The 27,535-nt window shown below is 43.4% G+C and overlaps 1 protein-coding gene across 3 annotated transcripts in view; it reads right to left on the bottom strand.

The window, feature by feature from the left end:
- The window catches only part of IL1RAP (interleukin 1 receptor accessory protein), a 379,294-nt gene that overhangs the window by 79,310 nt on the left and 272,449 nt on the right, over positions 1–27,535 (bottom strand). For all 3 annotated transcript variants that reach the window (XM_077290301.1, XM_077290303.1, XM_077290302.1), the window contains exons 3-4: positions 18,766–19,051; positions 11,919–12,108 (exon numbers count right to left, since the gene is read on the bottom strand). In XM_077290301.1, the coding sequence (XP_077146416.1) occupies positions 11,919–12,108; positions 18,766–19,051 (476 nt within the window). The remainder of the gene's footprint in view (positions 1–11,918; positions 12,109–18,765; positions 19,052–27,535) is intronic.

The following is a 27,535-nucleotide window of genomic DNA, read 5'->3' as shown; positions in this document are numbered from 1 at the left end:
GAAGCATTTAAAGAGATCAGGGTGGGTGAACACAGAACTTAATCGCTTGTTAAAAATGAAAAAATAAATGTATAGCAAATGGAAAGAGGTGGGCATATCTAAAGAAGAATATAATGCTGTCTGCAGTGAATGCAATACAAGTGTTAGAAGAGCTAAAGCCAGTACTGAAGTGAGGCTTGTGAAGCACGTAAAGGGTTAATTAACTTCTTGAATGTGGTTTTGAGTACCTTGAGGCATGCAGTTTTTAGTATGGTGTCACTTTTGGGTATTTTCTGTCATGGACACCCTTCAAAGTGACTTCAAATGTGATGTGGTCCCTAAAAAAATAGTTTTGTAAATTTTGCTGTAAAAATGAGAAATCGCTGGTCAAACTTTTAACCCTTATAACTTCCTAACAAAAAAAAAAACATCTTTTCAAAATTGTGCTGATGTATAGTAGACATATGGGAAATGTTATTTATTAACTATTTTGTGTGACATACCGTATCTCTCTGATTTAAGGGCATACAAATTAAAAGTTTGAAAATTGTGATTATTGTCTCATTATGTGTTTATGTCCACCTGGCCCGCTTCACAGTCTAGTCATGGTTGAGACCGATGCTGCAGTGTTTTGCACACTTGTTGTTGTTATTTGATGTACTGGATATCTATGTAGCTCCCCATCTTCTTTCCTCCTTAGTGGACTCATTTTTGTATTCAATGGTAATAATTTTTACTATGCAAGTTAAAAGCATGTGTCATAAACTGACACAGCCATATACATTTTATTGTATATTACCGTAGAAGGGAAGTGCCCCAAAATGTACATATATATTGTGAGGCAGTGACTGGTGTTACATGTGAGGATCACTATATGTTCTCCCCAGGATGCGCCCGGAGGCGTATTGAGGCCATGAGAGTGCATTGCAATCACAGGCGTAGCTGTGGTTGCAATGCAGACTAAAGTGAGTATGGGTCTTGGACATGCTGGTTGTCCAAGGCAGATTTAGGGAAAACCTGCTCTGGGCTTTTGTGTTTTGAAACAGACTGCAGGCTGGTAGTCGTCCAGGCCATTTCATTCCGGGCTGGGTTTTCCATGTGGCTGAAGGCCACAGATTCAAGTAAAAAATCATGCAGCATTGGGTTTGGGTGTGTGAGGTTCAGAAGCATTGTCAGTCTGGTGTTGGCAGGAGCACAGAGCAGGAGGCTTTGCAGAGCTGCACGCTGTGTAAGGCAACACAGGCCAGCGGAGCCAAACGGCGAAGACAGGTGAAAAGCCTGGCATCCACAGCGTACACAGCGGTGCAGTCGCCCACGGCAATTGGTCTCAAGAGGTGGACTGGAGTGTTTAGTGACTAAACTGGAGGATATGGTTCCCTTCTGGGATCTATTGTGTACTGTGTATTGCTGTGAGTAAAGAGACATTAACATGGCAGTGCAGTCACTCAAAGCAACCGGTCTGAGGTGGACTGGTGTGTTTAGTGACTGTAATTCAGAAGATATGTGCCCAGCTGTGAACTGGAGGTGACTGTCTTGTTCCCGACTGCAGTCTGGAAGTGGACTGTTCTGTTTCCCGGCTGCGATCCGGAAAATATTGTGTGCTGTGTTTTTTTAGTTGACCAATAAAGAGACGTTTTGCTTTGAACTTTGCTAGGTCACTGCCTCATCACTGCACAGGGTGCTACCGCTGCACTACATAAGGTGGAAAGAATGCAGGGCAGTGTGAACTGAGGCATACCCTAAAGCGTGCTGCATGTCGGTGAGCAGCAGGCCCGCTGGGAAAATGGAGGAGCTTTAGAAGCAGGTGGTCCTCATGCAGCAAGAGGCGTTGCAGTTCCAGCAGGAGTATCAGCAAGACGCGCTGCAGTTCCAGCAGCAGTGGCAAAAGGCGCTGCAGTTGCTGCAGCAGCAAGAGGCACTGCAGTTGGAGTGGCAGTTACCGGAGCATCAGCGGTGTAAAGAGGAGACCCCTAAGGTAAGGGGTGATCAGAGGGTGTACCAGGTGGTCCTTTGCAGAAACTCGTCCCGCCAAGTCTCAGGTGTATGACTTATTACAGTTGGTGGAGGAATGGCTCCAACCTGAGACTTTGACCCTGGCCCAGATGGTAGAAAGGGTGGTCGACCAGCTGGTGAGGGCTCTGCCAGCCGCCCTGCAGTGTTGGGTGGGGAAAGGGGACCTGGATACACTGGACCAGCTGATAAGTTGTATTGAGCGGTATACAACCACTCAGGACTTTGTACAGGAGCATGGGCAAAGTCCACAAGCCACTGTTGGGGCTAATCGAGACCGAGCCTGTGATGAGGGGGTAACCTGAAGTGAGGGTGACAAAAGTTCTGTCACCCTCGTGCCGAGGCGATTAAGTGTTGGCAGTGCTGAGGACCTGGACATGTGGCTGTCAACTGCCCCCTGGTGTCTGAGCCCATGGACTGTGGGAATGCTCGCCAGGTGTCTATGTATGCCCAATCAGCCTGTACCACCACTACAGGAACTGCCGGCAGTGAACTGCAGCTGTGCCAGGTACTCGTGAATGGGTACCAAACAGTGGCTCTTCTGGACTGGGGGAGCATAGTGACTTTGGTCCATGGGTCCCTTGTTGCCGGTAACAAACCCAAAGGACGGAATGTGGAGATGATGGGTATCCACGAGAAAATCCGGGAGTAACTGACCGTGGAGGGTTTGTTTCCACATCATGTGGGGGCATTAAACAAGTTGTGGGAGTAGTGAAGACCCCTTCATATGGGGCTGTGTTGGGAAGAGACTTGCCCCTGTTCTGGTCCCTGTGGGAGACCAGGGTCAACCCTCTCAAGGTAAATGTTGTTCTGGGCATAGAACTTGAAGATCTTAAGTCAGGTATACCTGCCATAGGGTCGCCAACCTAGGGACAGAGTGTAAACCCGATAGGTTCCCCCTAGAGGTATAGGCAGGAGAGGCTGAGGATGTTGTTCTGGGCACAGAATCCGAAGATCCTGAGTCAGGGATACCTGCCATAGGGGTCACCATCCTAGGGACAGAGTGTAACCCTGATGTAGAGGCAAGACAGGTCATGGAGACCCCACCGAACGCCGAGCTGGAAATATCCCCTGGTAAGTTTGGCACAGCTCAGTTCCAGGGTCCCATGCAGAAAAAAGCACACATATAAAAATAAAGCCTGGAGGAATCAGGAATGTATGGTCGTGAATGTATATATAGCGCGCCCCCACATAGTAGGGCAATGGGGTGCTCGGCACCGGGTCCTTCGGTTCGGGGGATGTCACGGTGGCCTGACCCGGTCCGTGGCCCTTTGAGGGGTGTCCAGTAAAAGGAAATAGTTTTTATGGTTTTGGGAAAGGTCTTTAAAGGGGAAATGTTCGTGACGCCACCTGTGGTATGCGGTCAGGGTGACCGACACTGCTTAGGGGTCCACTGGGGTGATGTTATGGCAGCAAGATGGTATACCTTCCCACAGGTGAAGTGTATCCCCAGGGCTTCCCAGAAGTGTAGATGGTGGACAGTGTGAGGCGCAATGAAGAACAAGGACACAAGGTTGCAGTCTCTTTACCTTTTACTGAAGGCTTCAGTGTCCACAGTCCAGGGCAGCGGATCACAGGGTAGGCAGAGTCTGGTCGGTCTGAAGGCAAATCCAGAGTCCCCTTATTCAGGTGGAATTCAATAGCCTTCCTTTGCGCACAGTAACACAGTAGGTTCCCACTTGCATAAGCTCTAATGAGGTCCTCACTGTTATTACTCCTCTCACTGTTCCCCATGGTCGGATAGAACAAAACACGTATGACTGATGGCCTGAGGCTTTTTATAGGGACCCTAGAGACGCCCCGGCCCCCACAAGTTGCCACCGTGTCTCCTGTGTATAAAGGTCGGGCAGCCAACTTGGAATTGACTGTCCTGCCAGTCTCTGAAGTAAAACATAGAGATCCTTACTCCCTCGGTATTCTGGCCGCCGGTATTTCTGCGCTTCAGAAGGAGGCAGCCTCTCACAGGACAGAACTCCTTCTGCTTTTCCTCACCTTTTGCTATGACTTCGTTTCTCACTCACTACAACACACTTCCTTTCAATGTCTCCTTCTTTGGATGCTGCCGCACGTGGTGCAGGCGCAGCTCTGTGGACCCTCGTTCTCCACAGACCGCAGTCTGGATTTGGTTGGAGCTCACTCCAGCCAGCTTATGCCAAACTCCGTCGGGCTCTGACTGTCTAACTTCCTAATCAACCCACCAGTTTTACCTATATGTGAGGAGTCGCCTAGTAGATAGAACCTTTGCTCCCCCTGGTGGCCTGGAGTGTGAAGTGTGTTGTGTGTCGTTGTGATACCTGGTCAGAAGATCTCCTTTATTGCCATCAGACGTAATATTTCTCCCCCTGGTGGAAGAACAACATTACTGCAATGACCGGGACTCTGGGGCGCTGCACATATATATATATATATATCTATATATATATATATATATATATATATATATATATATATATATATATATATATATATATATATGTATATATATATATATATATATATATTGGCATGCCATCCCACTCCATCAGTGAAAAAATAAAAAAGTTATAGCTCTCAGAATAAAGCGATGCTAAAATAATTATTTTTTCCATACAATAGCTTTTACTGTGTATAAGTGCCAAAACATTAAAAATAACTATGTAAATGTGGTTTTGCTGTTATCATACTGACCTGAAGAACAAAGCATACAAAAAAACAAAAAAAAATCCTGAATTGATGGCATTTGTTCTTTCTGTCTCCAAAAAATTGGAAAAGTACGGTAACTTTTTTTCCACAAAAATGTCGATTTAGACCTAATTTCATATGACAGTCATGTGATGGCTTGTTTTTTGCGGAATGTGTTGATGTTTTTATTTGCACCGTTTTTTGGTCATGTAACAGTTTTTGATCACTTACCGTATTTTCCGGACTATAAGACGCACCGGACTATAAGGTGCACCCAGGTTTTAGAGGTGGAAAATAGGGAAAAAAATATTTGAAGCAAAAAAATGTGGTAAAATATTTAATAACATAAATAACATACTATTATATGTGGTGTTATTATATATAATAGTATGTTATTATGTTGGAAGCTGCGGGACCAGTGTGGTGTCTGTGAAGTACTATATGAAGATGCTGGAGGGTGAGTATAAGAACGGGGGCACAGGGCTGATATTGAAAGCACCACTCCAGCACTGCAAAATAATACTGGAGTGCTGCTTTAAAATCCCATGGGAGAACTATAACTCCCAGCATGTCCTGCAGATCCTATGACATGCTGGGAGTTATAGTTCACCAAAGGAGTGGCAGAGTGCTTTATTGTGTTTTGTAAAGACTAACCTCTTAATTGTGGCAGCCAGCCAGCCACTGTGGTGAGGTAAAAGCATCCCATGACTGCACACAGATCCCTCCCTCTTGTTGCCTTTCCACAGCAAAGGTTATAAGAGGAAGCCTGCAGATTCTAGTGGGGAGTCAGAAGGACCTGTGATGATGTCAAGAAGAGGGAGGGCTCTGTGCTGCCATGTGATGCTCCAGCCCGCCCACTTCTGACATCACACAGGTCTTTGTGCACAGCTCTTAGCGTCCAGCCCAGGCAGGTATGCAGCGATCTCCTCTCCTCTGGCCCCTGCTGCTGCTGCCTCCTCCTCCCCCGGACACACAGATCTCCCCAGCTGCTGCAGGAATCCAGCGCTGGGGAAACCATGTGTGTCCCTGCTTAAGTGGAGTATTCATTTGCTGCTCCGGGCTCACCACTCAGCTGATAGGTGGGCGGGGAATAGCTAATGAATATACACTGCACTTAATCATCGGGACCACATGGTTTCCCCAGTGCTGATTCCGGGCAGCGGGGACATTTTTCTGCTTCCTGAGGTGGGATAACAGTGCGATCCCACTCGCTGCTGCCCCCCTCCCCACATGCTACATCCCTACCATAAGACGCACCCACACTTTCCTCTCAAATTTGGAGGACAAAAGTGCATCTTATGGTCAGAAAAATATGGTAAATGTTCATTTTTTCCTTCCACATTCTAAAAATATCATGCGAAGCACCTGAAAGATTAAAAAAACTTCTAGAATGTGGTTTTGAGCACCTTGAGGGGTGCAGTTTTTAAAATGGTGTCACTTTGGGGTATTTTCTGTATTATAGACAGTCACTTCAAATGTAATATGGTCCCAAGAAAACGGTTTTGTAAATTTTGTTGAAAAAATAAGAAAATCGCTGGTAAAGTTTTAACTCTTATAACTTCCTAACTAAAAAAAAATTGTTTTAGAAAAACTGTGCTGATGTAATCAGACATGTGGGAAATGTTATTTATTAACTATTTTGTGTTAAATAACTCTGGTTTAAGGGCATAAAAAGTAAAAGTTTGAAAATTGCTACACTTTCTAAATTTTTGCCAAATTTCCTTTTTTTTCAACAAATAAACTCAAGTCATATCAAAGAAATTTTACCACTATCATAAAGTACAATATGTCACGGAAAAAAAAAAAAAAAATCGCAGAATCACTGGGGTCCATTGAAGTGTTCCAGAATTATTACCACATAAAGTGACTAATCAAATTTAAAAAATTGGCTTGGTCATGAAGGTGCACACAGCCTTGTGGGGGGAAGGTAAAGGGGTTAAAGCCTCATTTACATGTCAGATTTATTTTTCGGTCTATGTTTTGCAGGTACTTTTAAGCCAAAATTGCATATACATATGCTATACTGACCAAAAACACTTGTGAAAATATAACTCTTTGAATTTTATTGTTTTATCAGGACATAGTAAATAAAAACATCTGAGCCTTAGAAGGTCTTAAAATTAGGCAAAAACAACTTCTGGTCAATAACAAATAAATTGCATCATGTCACTATTTACTTTACAAAAATTAAGCCAAAAAATGGAAGCAGTGTGTAAAATTCAGAAGACCCTTACTGCTTTCATAGGAATTAAAAGGGTAAGTAGAAGCCAGGTGATTATAATCAAATGCCCTAGGCTAATTGTTCATCAGCAAGTATGACTATCTCTACAATAGGAGACGTTTTGGCAGTTTGATGGTCAGAAGCATTCAATCGTATGCTAACACAATGCCAAGGAAGGATGACATAAGAAATGATCTTAGAAAAGCAATTGTTGCTGCCCTTCAATATGGATAATCAGCCTCAGCTTAGAATAACCAAACCATTGCACAACTCTCAGGGTAAACAGTAAATAGCAGCTAGAAAAGTTTTTCCCAATTATTAAAACATAACCTTTACTAGTTAGATTTAAAATGGACAAACCAAACACATACAATACCAAAACAAGTGCTCATGACAAAAACTGTGCTCTAATAAAAAACTGGTTTGATCTCACCAATTATGGACGAAAAGGTCCCCACACTGGTTATGCAGGGTCCAGGGAGGTTCCACGGTAGCAGGGTGGGGTAGAGGATATGGGGACCTTTTCCCTAAACCCCTTTCATGCCCCAGCAATAACTCCTGTCCTCACAAGGACAGGCTCCAAGTGAGCCCTACTACGGACAGTGGAGAAGTAGGCCTTTTGGCCGGTGAAAATTCCCCTGATGAATCTCCGGGATTGGAGAGGAAACGCGTAGGGAGGCGTCTGTATTTTCTATTCCTGTTGGGGGTGTCCGTAGTAGGGCTCACTTGGGGCCTGTCCTTGTGAGGACAGGAGTTATTCCTGGGGCACGACAGGGGTTTAGGGAAAAGGTCCCCATATCCTCTACCCCACCCTGCTACCGTGGAACCTCCCTGGACCCTGCATAACCAGTGTGGGGACCCTTTCGTCCATAATTGATGAGATCAAACCAGTTTTTTATTAGAGCACAGTTTTCGTCATGAGCACTTGTTTTGGTATTGTATGTGTTTGGTTTGTCCATTTTAAATCTAACTAGTAAAGGTTATGTTTTAATAATTGGGAAAAACTCTTCTAGCTGCTATTTGCCCTTCAATATGGAAAGATTTATAAGGCCAATTCCTTACAATTTAGAATTCATTATTCAACAATGAAAAAGATTATTCACAGGTAGAAAACATTCAAGATGTTTGGCATCTGAACAAACCAAAAGACTTTTGGAACAACTATCTATTGGAAACACGAGACCAAAGTGCAGATGTTTGACCATAATGATAAGAAAAATAAATGTAGCACATCAGCGCAAACATCTTATACCAACTTTCAAGCACTGTGTTCGAAGAAGATGATTTAGCCTATTTTTGAAGTCACAGGACCCAGGCGCTTTACAGTGATTGAGTCAATCGGGAAACTTCTCTATATAAGAAAGTATTTTTACCATCATGAAAGAAAGTTTTGAGGCGGACACAAATTTTTACTAATGTAACCAATGAGACTGATACAGTCATCATTGCTTCGTGTCAAAAGGGCTTTACAGTCAAGGAAATTGTTGCTTGTAAGATCACCTCTAAGGGTACCGTCTCACAGTGGCACTTTTGTCGGTACGACGGTACGATCCGTGACGTTCCAGTGATATCCATACGATATCGCTGTGTCTGACACGCAGCAGCGATCAGGGACCCTGCTGAGAATCGTACGTCGTAGCAGATCGTTTGGAACTTTCTTTCGTCGCTGGATCTCCCGCTGTCATCGTTGGATCGGTGTGTGTGACACCGATCCAACGATGCGTTCGCTTGTAACCAGGGTAAACATCGGGTTACTAAGCGCAGGGCCGCGCTTAGTAACCCGATGTTTACCCTGGTTACCGTCGTAAATGTAAAAAAAACCAAACAGTACATACTCACATTCCGGTGTCCGTCAGGTCCCTAGCCGTCCACTTCCCGCACTGACTGACTCCCGGCCGTACAGTGAAAGCAGAGCACAGCGGTGACGTCACCGCTGTGATCTGCTTTCACTTTACGGCCGGGAGTCAGTCAGTGCGGGAAGTAGACGGCAAGGGACCTGACGGACACCGGAATGTGAGTATGTACTGTTAGTTTTTTTTTACATTTAAGACGGTAACCAGGGTAAACATCGGGTTACTAAGCGCGGCCCTGCGCTTAGTAACCCAATGTTTACCCTGGTTACCCGGGGACCTCGGCATCGTTGGTCGCTGGAGAGCTGTCTGTGTGACAGCTCCCCAGCGACCACACAACGACTTACCAACGATCACGGCCAGGTCGCATCGCTGGTCGTGATCGTTGGTAAATCGTTTTGTGAGAAATTACCCTTAGTCAACCATTTGTCAGATCATCAGGAACTTTAAAGAGAAAGATTAAATCGAGATAAGACTTCAGAGCATCCGAAAAAGTCCAGCAAGTGCCAGGACCATCTCCTAAAGAGGATTCAGCTATTGGATCGGTTCAACGCTAGTACAGAGTTTCTGCAGGAATGACAAGAGGTAAGTGTTGATGCTTCTGCATGCACAGTGAGGCAAAAGATTTTGGAGGCTGGCCTGGTGTCAAGAAACCACTTCTCTTCACAAAAAACCATCAGGACAGACTAACGTTTTGCAGGTAGTACAGGGATTGGACTAAAGAAAAGCAACTTTCTCTGAGGAAACCCCCTTCAGTCAGTTTGGAATATCTGGAAGAATGACTGCCTGGAGAAGAAAAGGTGAGGGCTACCATAAGTCCTGTGTCATGCCAACAGTAACATATCCTGAGATCATTCAAGTGTGGGGTTGCTGTTATCCAAGATGTCGGCTGACATACAATTTTGCTAGAATACTGCCATGAATAAAGAACTGTATTTAAACATCTTCCATCCACAACTTCTTTTAATGATGCAGAAGCCATTTGATGGTGGACAATGATTTTTCCAGCATGATGGAGAACCATTTTACAATGAAATGTGATAAGTGGCTCAGTAAACAAAATATTAAAATTTTGGGTCCTTGACCAGGAAACCCACCAAATCTAAATCCCATTGAGAACCTGAGTTAATCTTCAAAACGTGGATGGATAAACTAAAATAGAAATTGAGATTAATGCCAAGCACCAATAAGACAAGAATACAACAGTCAGGAATTTGGCCCAGAAACTGATAGACAGCATCCCAGGGTGCATTGCAGAAGTCTTGAAATATAAACGTCACCTCAGTAAATACTGACTCTTTGCATAAATTTGATGAATTTGTCAATAAAAGTTTAAAAACGTATAAATTGCTATCAATTGTACGTCAGTAACCATAGAAACATCTTTCTAAAAGATCTAAAAGCTAAAGCATGGCCGAAACTGGGTAGTACAACAGGACAATGATCCCATGCACACGAATAGAGCTACATCAGAAAGGCTGAGAAGAAAATAATAAAGATCTTGCAATGCTGTGAGGGGATCTAAGGAGAGCTACGCATAATCGAATGCCCTCAAACCTCAGTGAGCCTAAAGGAGCCTTACCTTACTTCCTGAGATATAGAGTTAGTACCACGGGTATACGGCAGCCTGAAACTAAGTTTTAATTTTTGTGTGACTGTTCTCTCTCGAGTCACTGATGCGATGCAAGGGGGCAACTACGTCATATCTCCCTATACTGTGAGCATGACTATAATTATACTACAGCACTTTGATGGACAGCCTGCGCTGTAGCTTGTGTGTGTAGCCCATGCTGTCAATTAAAGTGCTATTTATCTGTAGAATAATGGAAAACCACACAGCTGCATAAGCTTGTGGTTGCATGATGTCACAGACCTGGCATTGTATTAATTTTAATTTGGTTTCTCAGGGGTTAATCTTACTGGGGGCTCAGCAGAGTTTGTGTTGTTTGATTGGTCCTTTTCTCTCCTCAGAGCAGGTCTGTTATGATTGGGCCAGAGAAAAGGCGCCAAAATGTAAGCTATAAATAGACCGACATTCCTGCCTGTCAGCTCTGCAGACCAACTGAAGAATTCTTTGAGTTCCCACCCGCCCTCCCTGAATTTTATGGATTTTATTATTTTATACGAGGTCCTTTATTAGTGAGAATAAGTCACCTATCTAAGGTGGACGAGCTTATGGTTTGTTATTGGTTACAGGAAAAATCGCCCAGTATTCTGGGCGGATTGCTTCTGGTATTTTATTAAATTGATTATTTATCCCATTTATGGATTTATGAAATTAAACTCATACTGATATTTTCAGGTAATCTCTTAATAAAGGCACCTCGGCCAATTTTTGACACCACAGCAGTTGTCCTGAGTCTTATTTCCTATTAGAGTTCAGTGGGGTTGTTGCAATAGGTCTTGTGTCATCATGCTGTAACTGTGGGTAGATAGGGTTTCTGGATCCATGGGCAGCATATAAAGGGCACTGGCTCTACGATTTCAGCTAGGTGTTTGACTGTGAATAGCAACTAGGAGGGGGATGCAAGGAAGACGAATTGTATAGGTGGTTCCCTGCCGACTTCTCCCCGCCTGCTCCCCTGCAGTGACAGGTCTCTCCCTATACACACATGAAGATAGAGACCTGTCATGTAGAGCAGTGTGCGGGAAGAAGCCGACAGGGATCTGCCTGTCCGACTAGTCTCCCGTGCAGCTCAGTCCCTGGCGGACATTAACATTTTTTGTTTGTTTTTTTTCTCAGAAATACTGTGGCGTTTCACAGTCAAACATACCTGGCTGAAATCATGGCGCCAGTGCCTGATACATGCAGCCGGTGGTTCGGACAGCATGTATCAGCTGTTAGGTTCCCTGTAACGAAATGTGATGGGTGCTATCCATATTGCGCTTAGTGATTAATATTGGGAGTGCATACTGTATCATACATATCATATCGGCTCCAGATATAACAGTGGTTTTATCGCAGGACTTGGAGCACAGCAGGGGCTTTTAATGTGTTCTCTACAGTGAGAACTCTTACTCACCAAATTGAAATACATATTACAAAAAGACTTATTACAAAGTCCCAAAACATATCATTTGGAAACATAACGTGCTGCGTAGTAATAGAGCACACTGTCTGAATAATAAACCTGCTGAGTAAATGAGCAGGACCGCTATGAGCAACAATGTATACGGTAGAATAGTAGTGTACTTACCATGTACCAGTTCACAATGGGAGTGACATCTGATTGGTAATAGCCCTCGGTGTCTGGACATGTCAATGATCTGTTTTCTTCCAAAGGAAAAGTGACTGCTTCTGCTGCTTTGTCAATGCTAACACAAGAATCTGGGTCTTTTTTCAGCACTTCTAATGGAAAAGCAATTTTGAGGCAAAATGTGGTATTCCTTGGAGCCAAAAAAAAACAAAACAAAAACAAAATGCCATATTAGGTTTAAGATTATTCCAGACCGGTATACAGCTCTTTTCGCTTTAAGCTGGAACAATAGAACACCGATTAATAAAGTTTATCGGCAACGGTATAAATGCAATTCTTTTCTCAAAGGTACCTTGAAGATTAAAAACGGAATATCAAATCAATAAAAGCTGAACAAGCTTATCAAAGAGCAATAACAATTCCCTTTATTGAATTTGCTGAAAGTTTGTAATCTTGAAACTATGTCAAAACCAACATTATAGGTCACTCAAGGGATTGAGAACAGCAAACTGGTTATAGGAAGGTGTGCGAGTGTGTGAGGTATGGTTCCCTACTGGAGTCGGAACTGAGAAAATAGGCCGTCAACATTCAGGGTAAAAAAAAATAAAGTACAGACAAGAATGATGCTAAAAACATATTTCCAAGAAAGCCGTTGTGCTCACTCCAGAGGTCAATAAAGTGAAGAACTTAACACAACTTTAATGGCACTAATCTGACTTGTTTCAACATAAAATGTACCGCAGCCAGTCCCTCGGTCACGCTTGGTGTCTATCTGTGTGCTGCACATAACCACATGATTGGTGTCTGTATTACCAACTGTCGGCTCAGTGACAATTAACTCTCAGGAATCCCACTGCAGTCAAAGTACTTGACTGTTCGTGTTGAACAGCTTCGATGAAGAATTCAGTGACCTGACAGAGATGTACAGTTTTATTATTTTCTGTGGTTGATGGATGTTTATTTATGATTGAAGTATGGCACTTGGCTAACCAGGAAAACGTTTTTTTCTAATGAGCATCACTACAAGTGCGAATAAATGCTGCCGCTCGATAAAAAGACAGTTTCTATGGGCTCTTATCACACAATAACAAAGTGGAAGCTGAGCAGTTTCTGCTTCTTTGGAAGAAAAGCACAAACCTAAAAGGAAAGTATGACCTGATACCATGAATGAGTCAAACCTAATGCTCTTATGCCAAATAAGAAAACTAATCTCTTGTTCCTGTTACATTTTTTTGTGAATATACAAAAAAAATAATATGCAGGAATGGGAGGAGAACTAAGTGTAAACACTGAGAAGTTGGAGGGACCCCATAACAACAACCTACCAGTCCTTAACCAAACATGTCAGCAAAACTGTATCCCACCACAAACATGCATCAATAATCTATGATATAACTAAAAATGGATGGAAACTTCAAAAAAAAGACAAGAAAGGGAATATCAGTATTTAGATGGGGGAACGGCGAGGTATTCACCAGGTGACAAATAGATCCTTTACTATTTTATGCCATTACCATCTTTTGTATTAGGTATTGGACTGCTTCACTGCACTGCTTGATTGAGATGAGAGCAGCATGGCTCAGAATTTTTCATAAAAATGACCTACGCATTCTATACCAGCATGGCATGATGGGTCCATGTTTGTGAGGGGATGCACAGACAGGCTGGAAAGTCTCAAGGTCGAGCAAACGATTGTACATAGTATTTAACCCCTTAAGCCCCGAGGGTGGTTTGCACGGTAATGACAGGGCCAATTTTTACAATTCTGACCACTGTCCCTTTATGGAGTTATAACTCTAGAACGCTTCAACGAATCCCGGTGATTCTGACATTGTTTTCTCGAGACACATTGTACTTCATGATAGTGGTAAAATTTATTTGATATTACCTGCGTTTATTTGTGACAAAAACGGAAATTTGGCGAAAATTTAGAAAATTTCGCAATTTTCCAAATTTGAATTTTTATGCCCTTAAATCACAGAGATATGTCACACAAAATACTTAATAAGTAAAATTTCCCACATGTCTACTTTACATCAGCACAATTTTGGAAACAACATTTTTTTTTGTTAGGGAGTTATAAGGGTTAAAATTTGACCAGCAATTTCTCATTTTTACAACACCATTTTTTTTAGGGACCACATCACATTTGATGTCATTTTGAGGGGTCTATATAAAAGAAAATAACCAACTGTGACACCATTCTAAAAACTGCACCCCTCAAGGTGCTCAAAACCACATTCAAGAAGTTTATTAACCCTTCTGGTGCTTCACAGGAATTTTTGGAATGTTTAAAAAAAAATGAACATTTAATTTTTTTTTACAAAAAATTTACTTCAGCTCCAATTTGCTTTATTTTACAAAGGGTAACAGGAGAAAATGGACCCCAAAAGTTGTTGTACAATTTGTCCTGAGTACCCCGATACCCCATATGTGGGGGTAAACCACTGTTTGGGCGCATGGCAGAGCTCAGAAGGGTTGGAGCGCCATTTGACTTTTCAATGCAAAATTAGCTGGAATTGAAATGGGACGCCATGTTGCTTTTGGAGAGCCAGTAATGTGCCTAAACATTGAAAGCCCCCACAAGTGACACCATTTTGGAAAGTAGACCCCCTAAGGAACTTATCTAGATGTGTGGTGAGCACTTTGACCCACCAAGTACTTCACAGAAGCTTATAATGTAGAGCCGTAAAAATAAAAAATAATATTTTTTCACAAAAATGAATTTTTGCCCCCAATTTATTATTTTCCCAAGCTTACCAGAAGAAATTGTACCCCAAACGGTATTGCGCAATTTGTCCTGAGTACGCTGATACCCCATAGGGGTAAACCACTGTTTGGGTGCATGGCAGAGCTCGGAAGGGAAGGAGCGCCATTTGACTTTTCAATGCAAAATTGGCTGGAATTGAGATGGAACGCCATGTTGTGTTGCGGAGCCCCTGATGTGCCTAAACATTGAAACCCCCCACAAGTGACACCATTTTGGAAAGTAGAACCCCTAAGCAACTTATCTAGATGTGTTGTGAGAGCTTTGAACCCCCAAGTGTTTCACTACAGTTTATGACGCAGAGCCGTGAAAATAAAAATTCTTTTTTTATTCCACAAAAATTATTTTTTAGCCCCCAGTTTTGTATTTTCCCAAGGGTAACAAGAGAAATTGGACCCCAAAAGTTGTTGTCCAATTTGTCCTGAGTACGCTGATACCTCATATGTGGGGGGGAACCACCGTTTGGGCGCATGGCAGAGCTCGGAAGGGAAGGAGCACCATTTGGAATGCAGACTTAGATGGATTGGTCTGCAGGCATCACATTGCATTTGCAGAGGCCCTGATGTACCTAAACAGTAGAAACCCCCCACAAGTGACCCCATATTGGAACCTAGACCCCCCAAGGAACTTATCTAGATGTGTTGAGAACTTTGAACCCCCAAGTATTTCACAACAGTTTATAACGCAGAGCCGTGAAAATAAAAAATCATTTTTGTCCCACAAAAATGTTTTTTTTAGCCCCCCCAATTTTTATTTTCCCAAGGGTAACAAGAGAAATTGGACCCCAGAAGTTGTTGTCCAATTTGTCCTGAGTACGCTGATACCCCATATGTTGGGGTAAACCCCTGTTTGGGCGCACGGGAGAACTCGGAAGGGAAGGAGCACTGTTTTACTTTTTCAAAGCAGAATTGGCTGGAATTAAGATCGGACGCCATGTTGCGTTTGGAGAGCCCCTGATGTGCCTAAACAATGGAAACCCCCAATTCTAACTGAAACCCTATCCCAAACACACCCCTAATCCCAACCACACCCCTAACTCCAACTCTAACCACACCCCTAACTCCAACACACCCCTAACCCTAATCCCAACCATTACCCTAACCACACCCCTAACCCTGACACACCCCTAACCCTAATCCCAACCGTAAATGTAATCCTAACCCTAGCCCCAACCCTAACCCTAGCCCTAACCCTAACCCTAGCCCTAACCCTAACCCTAACCCTAATGGGAAAATGGAAATAAATACATTTTTATTTTTTTATTTTTTTTCCCTAACTAAGGGGGTGATGAAGGGGGGTTTGATTTACTTTTATAGTGGTTTTTTTAGCGGATTTTTATGATTGGCAGCTGTCACACACTAAAAGACGCTTTTTATTGCAAAATTTTTTTTTTGCGTTACCACATTTTGAGAGCTATAATTTTTCCATATTTTGGTCCACAGAGTCATGTGAGGTCTTGTTTTTTGCGGGACGAGTTGATGTTTTTATTGGTAACATTTTCGGGCACGTTACATTTTTTGATCGCTTTTTATCCTGATTTTTGTGAGGCAGTATGACCAAAAACCAGCTATTCATGAATTTCTTTTGGGGGGGCCATTTATACCGTTCCGCGTTTGGTAAAATGGATAAAGCAGTTTTATTTTTCGGGTCAGTACGATTACAGCGATACCTCATTTATATCATTTTTTATGTTTTGGAGCTTTTATACGATAAAAACTATTTTATAGAAAAAATAATTATTTTTGCATCGCTTTATTCTGAGGACTATAACTTTTTTATTTTTTCACTGATGACGCTGTATGGTGGCTCGTTTTTTGCGGGATAAGATGACGTTTTCAGCGGTACTATGGTTATTTATATCGGTCTTTTTGATCGCGTGCTATTCCACTTTTTGTTCGGCGGTATGATAATAAAGGGTTGTTTTTTGCCTCGTTTTTTTATTTTTTTTTACAGTGCTCACTGAATGGGTTAACTAGTGGGACAGTTTTATAGGTTGGGTCGTTACAGACACGGCGATACTAAATATGTGTACTTTTATATTTTTTTTATTATTTAGATAAAGGAATGTATTTATTGGAACAATATTTTTTTTTTATTATTTATTTAGGATTTTTTTTTTCTTCTTTTTTTCACATATACAAAAACTTTTTTTTACTTTGCCCCCGGGGGTAGGCATCACATTATATTGACAGATCGCTGATCTGACACTTTGCTATGCACTGTGTCAGATCAGCAATCACACAGACACAGAAGGGAGGCTTCCCAGCAGCTGCTCTGAGCAGGCGCTGGTAAGCCACCTCCCTGCAGGACCCGGATGCAGCCCCGCGGCCATTTTGGATCCGGGCCTGCAGGGAGGAGGAGGTAAGAGACCATCGGAGCAACGCGATCACATCACATTGCTCCGAGGGTCTCAGGGAAGCTTCCCTATACCCCTGGAACACTGCGATCATGTTTGATCGCAGTGTGTCGGGGGTTAATGTGTCGGGGGCGGTCCGTGACCGCTCCTGGCACATAGTGCCGGATGTCAGCTGCGATAGTCAGCTAACACCCGGCCGCGATCGGCCGCGCTCCCCCCGTGAGCGCGGCTGATCGCACTGGACATACTATCCCGTCACTGGGAATTAAGTCCCAGGTCACCTTGACGGGATAGTATGTCCAATGGGATTAAGGGGTTAAGCTGGCAAGGTTTAAGTAAATCACCATGGACATAGATCTGAACCCTTGATGACCACAAAACGGTCACATAAATGAGGGCAGAGGGGACAGGAATCTGTCAGCAAGTTTTTGCTACCTCAGCTGAGAGCAGCATAGTGTAGGGAAAGAAACCCTGATTCCAATGAGGTATCACTTAGTGTGCTGGGTGCAGCTGTTCTCATGTAATCAGAGATTTTAGATTTAGGAATGAAGCAGAGCTGAGAAAGCTAACCTCTCCCACACCAAGCTTTATTTATATATACAGAGTTTATGAACAGTGAGCTGCTTATCACGGGAGGGGGGGTGGTAGGGGGTTGTGGCCGAGAGCGCCCAAATGCCAGATAACCACAGCAATGTTAATCACCAGGTGATAAAACCTTCAGTGTAACTAAACAACAAGTTTACACACAGCCTGACATATGCCATATCCTTGAATACAGTATTTTAATAACTACCTCATTCTCTTCTCAGGTGAGGCAGCAAAAACCTGCTGAAAGATTCCCCTTTAATCTGCTGAATTTTGATAGATTCAAGGCTCATGCATTTAATACTATTTTTCAATGTTTTAGCTTATTATTGTTTTTCTTCTGAAAACCACTCTGGCAGCTGTCATATTGGAGACACATACATTCTTCCTGAATTTTCTGTAGAGACCGCAGGATATGTGAGCACCATAGCAGGTGCTCTGATTGGAATGAATGGACCAAGCTAACACAGTCTCTAGTAAGTTATGGAGCGACAATTGTATGCAGCCAAAAACCTTCTGATAGGCTATGCCACTAATGCCTCAGCAGTACAACGGTATATACATCATTTAATTATCTTAATAGGTACAATGCTGTAGAGCAGGGGTCCTTTCTTACCTTAAAAAGGGTTGTCCGGTCCAAGTCGATAACTCTGCAGTCACTCTGTGTGACTGTAGACTTATGACTTCCATCAGTGCATGCACTGTGCGCTGCGGGGATTTACCGGTTTCTGACCCGGGACCGGCTCCCTTATAGGCAGCACCTACGGGTTCCCACCTTGCCTCCGCTCAGTGTTTAGGGAGTGCTTGATGCACGAATGACAGCAAATCCAGTTTTAAGAAACCCTCTAACTGGCAGTATCATCCTTCCTCCAGCCTAAACTATTATCTATTACCCCAGCACCCAGTATATGAGCACATAGATCTGCTCTTCTTTGCAGGGCTACTTACAAAAGTCACCATCTGTACACTTCCTCTTCATAGCCATCGGCTAGACCTGATCGTAGTGCACCAAGCCAGCCGCGAGACACCTTGTATAGAGCATCCTCTACTGAAAACCTAATCTCCACTCCAAGTTTAGAAAAGAAAAAAACAAACAAACAATACATTCTTCAAAAATATAGAAAGAATAACTAACTTACCTTAACATACAGGTATAATTTCCTGTATCATTGAGAAGAACTGGCCGAAACCATAGTATGTCCTTATCTTTGCTGATTCGGTTATCGGGAAGCCGGATATTTATTGGCTCCTCTAGGTCTTTCCCTTTGCCAGTCCAGTACCACATTAAGGTGAGACCCGCCGAGTGTGCTGTACTATAATTATGCTTTAGGTAGTCCTCAAACAGAGGGCATCTGATGCGCACAGGTTCTCCGTCATAAGCCTGGGTCAGCTTTCTAGTGTCTTCTCCCCAATCATCACATCGCTCTAAAAGACAGAAAACAGAGTTCATCATAGATATCCTTACAGGTGACATGGCACAGATATCTTAATATTCTTCTAGACAAAGACAGAAGCCCAAATGGTGCAATTACCCCTAACCTAGAAACTGTATCATGGCCGAGTACTGAGTGTTCAATGTCACCAGGCATTTCCATATAATCTTATAGCAGCATAATGTAAAGATGGAGACCTGATTCCAGCAATTGGCCACTTAGTGCAGTTGTGATAAAATCACTGTTTTATTAACAGGAGATTATCACTGCAGGACTAGTAAACATGCTGCCAGGTAGTCAAGTATATTCATGAGCTCTCTGTAACCCCACCACTGATTGGCTGCTTTCGGTGTACTCTGCACATGGGCAGAAAGCGGCCAATCAGTGGTGGGGGCGGGGTTACACAGAGCTCAACAGTCAGATCTGCAATAGATAAAGCAGGGATAGTATCAGAGTGATATCAAGCAGCCAAGTAAGTGACATCACTGGAATCAGTCTCTGGCCGTACATTATGCTGCTCGCAGATGAGGCAGAAAAAACCTTTTGATAGAGTCCCTGTAAATTATCTTATATTTGATTTGCTCCAATATTCCACCTTAATAAGGATGAGTGTTTGAAATGGAAACAGTTATGAAAGTCCTCGAGGCAATCCCCATGTGTGTGAGAAACAGATGTGTGCAGAATGAGAAAAAACAAAACCGCATTCTATGTATTGTAGATGTAACACAGACCATGTAACACCATTGTAAAGTGTAAATCCAATACGAGCTATGGAACTGACGGTGATGCAGCAGAGCAGGCTGTTACACTACGGCCTGTAGGTGTCACTATTCTATTGCATATTACTTCTAAACTAAGCCTTTGTATAAACTAAAACCGGAAAAACTAAATCTGGAGTTTTTGTAATGCAGAGGAGCGATACCAACAAGTACAAAACTGTGCACTCATTATAAAGATGAATTCCAACAAACTTCATTTACACAAACTATTTAAAGCCAGATTTGTAATACACGACCATTATGGATTCTCTCAAATTATAAAAGGAACAGAACATCTGGATCTCTGTGTATCTAGACAGTAATTGTGCTAGCAACCAGCATCTGATAGCGCAATTATATCAGTTACCATAGTAACAGATGACTGTCATCTCACACACACACACACACACACATCACACACACTGTTCACAGGAAAACCTAACAGTATGACCTGGCTCCTCATACTGGTCTTTACAAGGGCAGAGGATGAAATGCAATGGTAGAGGTAAGAGAGCAAGGTACACTGCCCCAAGGAAAACTTTCCTTAGGTAGAAATGACTGCGACATTTAGGTAACAAAAGAAAACTTCTGGGCGCATTGGCATTATGGCGCCTGGGCTTTACTTCCTCAGCCCTCAAAAATAAAGAGATACCACTGTTTACCATCCTACGTCTCCGTGTTCCTTGTGGTTGAGCATCAATTTGAAGTATCAACATCTCTCTCATTCTATTATCATGGACTTATTGGTCATAATGTACATGTCTGGTTTTGAAAATTCACATGGCCATTCAGAGCCAATAGGGAGGGAGTCCCTTATTCTGAGCCAACATCAATGATCTAGAACTGATCTGTGGCTCACTGGTAAGCACTGTGCCGCTATTCGATTCTGGGATATCTGCATGGGGTTTGTAGGTTTCCCTCTGTTTCCATAGATATCCTTTGCAGGCACTCTCTCCTTGAGGAGATGCAAAATAATCTCTTTGGAGAGGAAGAGGACTAGAACTCTTGTGTCACCTACTGGAAGCAGCGATCCTAAAAGTCAATACTAAGCCTTTAACAAGCCTTTCCACATGACTTAGGATAAAAGACAAACCAAAGTCTCTATTTGCAGACACGTGCTTCAGCGTGTTGCCCATCCGCAGTGCAAATTATTCGGCTGTATGAGAGACCTCTGACTTGTGGTTTAAGGGGTAATGTTTCTCCTGACATGCTGGGGTAAGGAGGCTTATCTTCGCACTGAGGAGGGACAACACCCCGAAATTGAGATTCTGGTTTGACTTTCATCCCGTCATGAGCAAGGCTTGTTAAAAGGGTCAATATTGGCTTTTAGGAATGCTGTTTACAATAAGTGGCACTAGAGTTCAGGTCCCCTTCCTATCTGAGGAGGCAATTTGCATATTTAATTTCCTAGAGGGGCATTGCTTGGCCTAAAAGTCTCCTTACCCTGGAATGTCACCTTCCACATTGAAAAACGTTACTCCCATACATCCATGTGGAGAGTGATATGCATGACAATGCCATTGTGAGGAGCCTTAAAGGCCATACAATGCTCTTCTGGAAATATTAAAGGGAATCTGTCACCTACTTTTTCGTATATAAGCTTTGGCCACCGCCAAGCGCTGGGCTTCTTTGACCTTTCCCAGCGCCTGCACACTGCAGTACTTTGCTCTGCCCTCAACAGGGCAGATAAAGTACCCCTGCGCAGGAGACGCGACAGGAAGCAAGGAAGAGGATGTCATTGCATGAAGATGGCAGGCGCCGGACCCGGACCGCAACGCCCATTGGACCGAACCGCCCCAGGGTGAGTATAATATAACTTGTTTTTCTTATCTTTCAGGTTACATCAGGGGCTTATCTACAGCATTACGGAATGCTGTAGATAAGCCCCTGATGGCGGTGGCTGAAGCTTATATATGAAAAAGTAGGTGACAGATTCCCTTTAAATATACAAACTGCCTGTTCAGAAAAGAAGAGGACTAGAACTCTAGTGCCACTTATTGAAGTAGTAGTTTTAAAAGTCACTATCGACCCTTTAACAAGACTTGCTATAACATTTGGGGGTATGTGCCCCTCGTCAGTGCAAAGCATGAGGTCTGATTTGACTGGATGAGAGGCCTCTGATACGTATCTAGTTGGTAACTTTTCTCATTGTGGAGAGTGACGTGCTGGTGCGAGTACTATATAGTACTCTTTTTCCAGCTTTTCTTCATTCTAGTTGCACATCAGCTAATGAGAAAGTAGGATTTCATCCAAAAATGTCAAAGACTGATGTCTGTGGTAGAGATTCTGCAGGGCGAAGGCTCAGAATGTCACATTTAAGGGATGAGATGCAGTACAAAACCACAGATACCTGTAAGATAAGATAGTCTGACTGACAGACAGAATATTAACGACAGAAAGAACCCACAGGAATGTATTCTATCTAGTCATATAAAAACACATTGATGCAGTTTAGCAATATTTTAATATGCTCTGATAGCATTTAACATACTGCTAACTCTTCAGAACGACTTTTTAAAAAACACACACAAGGAGTAGGCATTCTTTTATTCACACTGCCTATGCCTGTTATCCACTTCTTATACAGCTATTGTGAAATAAAGGTCTTCTATATATCTTTAACGTATCCGATGGAAAGAAAATGCAATAGTGTTCACCATGTACGGAAAACCTCTTTATTTAGGTACGCTTGCTGCCACCTAGTTTTCAGAATTTACCAGTAAGGCTACTTTCACACTAGCGTAGTGCACCGCACGTCGCTATGCGACGTACCGACGCTAGCTGTGAATGTGCCGCACAACGGGGGCAGCGGTTGCTGTTTTTCCACGCATCCGCTGCCCCATTGTGAGGTGCGGGGAGGAGGGGACGGAGTTCCGGCCGCGCATGTGCGGTCGGAATTGCTGCACACAACGCACAAAAAAACTTTACATGTAACTTTTTGTGTGCCGACAGTCCGACGCAACACGACGCAAACGTCGCACGACGGTTGTGACGTGTGGCAATGCGTTGCACTGCGTCGCTAATAAAAGTCTATGGAGAAAAAACGCATCCTGCAAGCACTTTTGCAGGATGCGTTTTTTTTGCAAAACAACGCATAGCGACGTGCAGTGCACGACACTAATGTGAAAGTAGCCTAAGGTGCTAAAGACTGCCCACGTGTCCTATGCTCACCTATCTTAGTAGTAGAGGTTAGAGGGGCACATGTTCTACCAAGATATATTAAGTTCTATTTTTATTACATTCAGTGATTTATTGTTGAGATTTGCAAATAGTGATATTCCCATCTTGTAGATATATGACATATCCACAGGATATGCCATACATATACGTTAGATATGACCTGCATATACCTACAGAATGGGGCCCTCAGTCAATGAAGAGGTGGCCAGACGTCTTACACAATTTCTCATTTGATAGCTTGACATCTAAATAATGGTGCCTGTCCCTCTAAACAGCACTGCCAAAGGTCCGTCACGAATCAGTCATATGAGGATATAGAAAAGTCTCACATATACAGTATGTGCAGCTCTTCCTATACATTTCTATTACAATTCCAACTATTTCTCCACTGACAGCTGCACACGATGGAGCCCCACTCTCCAAATAGATGTAGGTCTAAATGTTGTGAGCCATCCACCTAAAGAGACAACCTATAAGTAGACTCCATGATTTTCGAACATTGGACATTTTCTTTTACTCCTTTGTCTTTCATCCCCATCATATGCATGTTAAAGCTTAGTTGTATCCCCGGCTTACTTTCTTCAAAGCCTTAAAGGAGCTGTCCAGGTTTATCATGAAAGTCTGCTGTCACTATGAGACTACAAACTTGTAAACCCTCACATCGAGAGCTATGAGGATGCTACAGTGCTGGCAGTGGGACCAAGGGGTCATGCGATATGCATACACCTGGCCACATTTCAAACAGACATTCACTTGAGGCTATGCAGGTCTAGTTGAAATGTGGCCAGGAGTATGCATACTGCATGCTCTGTCTCACCAAAGACACAGAAGAGTCCTCACGGACAATCCCTTCTCAATCAGCACATTTGTCAGTGAGTAAAATAACACGCATAACTCCCTTCCGATAGTGGCGCCATTACAGCAGTGTCGACACTCGCCCTCTCTGGGCTCGCGTGAAATTGTTATGTCACGTGAGCCCTGCGCCCAATCAGTGATGGTCTCACTCTCCTCACCTTTCGACCTATCAGACATCTACATGAAGCGTGCAAGCCAGCTGCAGCCCTCACTTCCTCTTGATGTTGGATTCATCCGTAGGCGTGGTGACTGAAGCCAGCACTGATTGGGTGGAGGTGCAGGTCTCACGTGACATAAACTCACACGATCCCTGGGAGAGCTAGTGCAGTCACCGGAGGGGGAGTATCAGTTTGGTTATTTTATGGGAGCAAACAAACTGCTTTCGAAAATGTCCAATGTTCGAAAATCATGGAGTCTACTTATAGGTTGTCTCTTTAGGTGGATGGCTCACAACATTTAGACCTACATCTATTTGGAGAGTGGGGCTCCATAGTTTAACTCAATGCAACAGAACTCATTGTTTCCATGTTTAATTATGGAGCGAATGTTGGCCAATTCAACACACAATCTCAAGGCTGTCCATGGGAAACATGTTTTTGGGAATGCTGTCTGAGTACATGATCAAGCATAAAGGTACCGTCACATTAAGCGACGCTGTAGCGATATCGACAACGATGCCGATCGCTGCAGGGTCGCTGTGTGGTCGCTGGAGAGCTGTCACACAGACATCTCTCCAGCGACCAACGATGCCGGTCCCCGGGTAACCAGGGTAAACATCGGGTTACTAAAAGCAGGGCCGCGCTTAGTAACCCGATGTTTACCCTGGTTACCATTGTAAATGTAAAAAAAAAAACAGTACATACTCACCTTCTGATGTCCGTCAGGTCCCTGGCCGTCTGCTTCCCGCACTGACTGTGAGCGCCTCCATAGGAGGCTAGAAGCAGGCACCACTCGATCGTCTCTGCTACATAGCAGCGATCTGATGTTCGCTGCTATGTAGCAGAATTGCAGGTGTGCTGTGAGCGCCGACCACAGGGTGGCGCTCACAGCTGCCGGGGATCAGTAACCATAGAGGTCTCAAGGACCTCTATGGTTACTATTCTGAAGCATCGCCGACCTCCGATCATGTGACGGGGGTCGGAGATGCGATCATTTCCGGCCGCCCGGCCGGAAGCGGGAGTTAAATGCCGCTGTCTGCGTTTGACAACGGCATTTAACTAGTTAATAGGCGCGGGCAGATTGCGATTCTGCCCGCGCCTATTACGGGCACATGTCAGCTGTTCAAAACAGCTGACATGTCCCGGCTTTGATGCAGGCTCACCGCCGGAGCCCGCATCAAAGCGGGGCTTCTGACCTCGGACGTACTATCCCGTCCGAGGTCAGAAAGGGGTTAAACTTATCTGTGGCAAGCAACAGATGTGGGCAATATGAAAATCACACAGGAAACCAAATAAAAAGGGAAAATTTGACTCTTTGTATTGTGTGTCTGTGTGTGCCACACTAAGCATGGAGAACACAAAGAGAAGACTACTGTGATGACTTGAGAACCACAATTGTTAAAAAATATCAACAATCTCAAGGTTACAAGTTCATCTCCAGAGATCTTGATGTTCCTTTGTCCAAGGTGTCCAAAATAATGAAGAAGTTTACAACCCATAGCACTGTAACAAATCTCCCTGGATGTGAATGGCAGACAAAAAAAAAATGAGGAGAGTTGCCACGCAGGATAGTCCGGATAGTGGATAAGCAGCGACAATCAAATTCCCCAAAAAATTCAAGCTGTCCTGGAGACTCAGGGTGCATCAGTGTCAGCGTGAACTATTCGTTGACATTTGAATGCCATGAAATGCTATGGCAGGAGACCCAAGAGGACCCAACTGCTGACACAGAGAAATAAAAAAAAGCTAGACTGCAGTTTACCAAAATGTATGCAAGCTAAAATTCTTCTGCTGAAGTGTCTTGAGGACAGATGAGACCAAGATAGAGGTTTTTGGTAAAGAACATCCTTCTACATAGTACCTACAGTCAAATATATGGTGGAGTTTCAAAAATGTTTTGGGGATGTTTTCTTGTTTCTGCCACTGGGTGCCTTGTCTGTGTACAGGGTGTCACGGTTCACGGGGAGGGAGGATACCTTTATCATCCCCACCACTCACACCAGTTTGTCATGAACCGGGGTTGTTTGGTTGCCCCTGGTTCTTTCTGAAGGGGATATATCTATATGTATATCCCACTTCCGGTTTAGAACCTGCAGCTCTCTGACACCCCCCTTACTCTCAGGTCAGACACAGTACGGCACCTAGGATAATTAGTCGCCAGAAAGGCTGACTTAATTTGTACTGGCAAATGGGCACACTGCAGCGAGGGCGATGAAACTACTCCCACTCAAACGTGAACAATAATTATCAAAGCTGTCGTCGCTACAAAGTCTCCCCAAATGCACAGGACAAATTCCGCTGCCACTAGCCCCGATTTCTTAATTATTAACGGGTCCAGAGCCAACCCAGATTAGTAGGATAATTCACTTCAGAGGATGTGACAGTTCGTTATAGAGCAAGGAGAGACAAAGCTAGTAATTTTAAACTTTACTCCCAAAAAAGGTAGGCAGTGTTTACAGAAGTACAAAAAGATATTATGAAGAAGACAAGTATTGCATGTACAGTACAATTACAAATAAAATGGGATAAAGTTGAAGAGAACACTTAAATTGCGTTATGTCATTTCATCTCATGGCTGGCCGTGTGCTGTGGGGGATGGGCGAGCATATATCCAGATGCATCACCCCTGTCTCTCAGCTAGACCCTGGGAAAAAAAAAAGTGAAGACTGTTGCTTGACTCACTTATTTCCCAGCCTAAAACCAAGGCAGTCCCCCTGTGGTGACCTCACTTAGAGGCTGAATCCTCCCCTTTTCTTAGAGTTATGGCAACCATTTTAATACATAGCTCACTGTATGTACCTTGTATACGAAAGACACAATGATAAGGATGTGCACCCAACCTGGGGGATTCTTTTAAGTGTAAACATGGCATAGTTACATGACCCACTTATGGAGAAACCCGCTCCTTGCACTCATTGGGTTTAGCGTCTAGCGATTTTGGTGAGCTATAGATCTCTCCATGGAAATCCGGAATATATAATCTTTATATCTCTAGTCCTGATCGGTGCCAATATATATATATATAACTTTAAAATAGTATCCCATGCTTTATGTACCAGTTGTGGCTGGTTTTCGGTGGGATGGGGGAATGAGGAGTTTAAGGAGACCTGCTTTCACAGCTCAAAGACATAGAAATTATTGAAGGAGGGGGAAATGAGGGGTTTACGATTACACATGCAGGCACAGGAACTGCAGCTGAGGGCCCTGTATGTGTAATTGAAGTAGTCAAAACTTCTTCCTATTTCCTGACACAGTGCATCATGAAATCTCAAGGATTTTGCGCCACAATGTAGTGCTTATTGTCAGAAAGCTGGGTTTGCGTCCTAGGTCATGGGTTTTCGAGCAGGACAATGACCCTAAACATACTTTAACAAGCACCCAGAAATGGATAGAAACAAAGCACTGGAGAGTTTTGAAGATGCCAGCAATGAGTTTTGAATTTAAATCCCATTGAACACCTGTGGAGACATCTTAATATTGATGTTGGGACCTGTGAAAAGATCTTAAAATTGCTGTTGGGAGAAG

Source organism: Ranitomeya variabilis, chromosome 2, assembly GCF_051348905.1.
Source record: "Ranitomeya variabilis isolate aRanVar5 chromosome 2, aRanVar5.hap1, whole genome shotgun sequence".
Taxonomy (NCBI): Eukaryota; Metazoa; Chordata; class Amphibia; order Anura; family Dendrobatidae; genus Ranitomeya; species Ranitomeya variabilis.
This window is presented reverse-complemented; position numbering and strand designations above follow the sequence as displayed.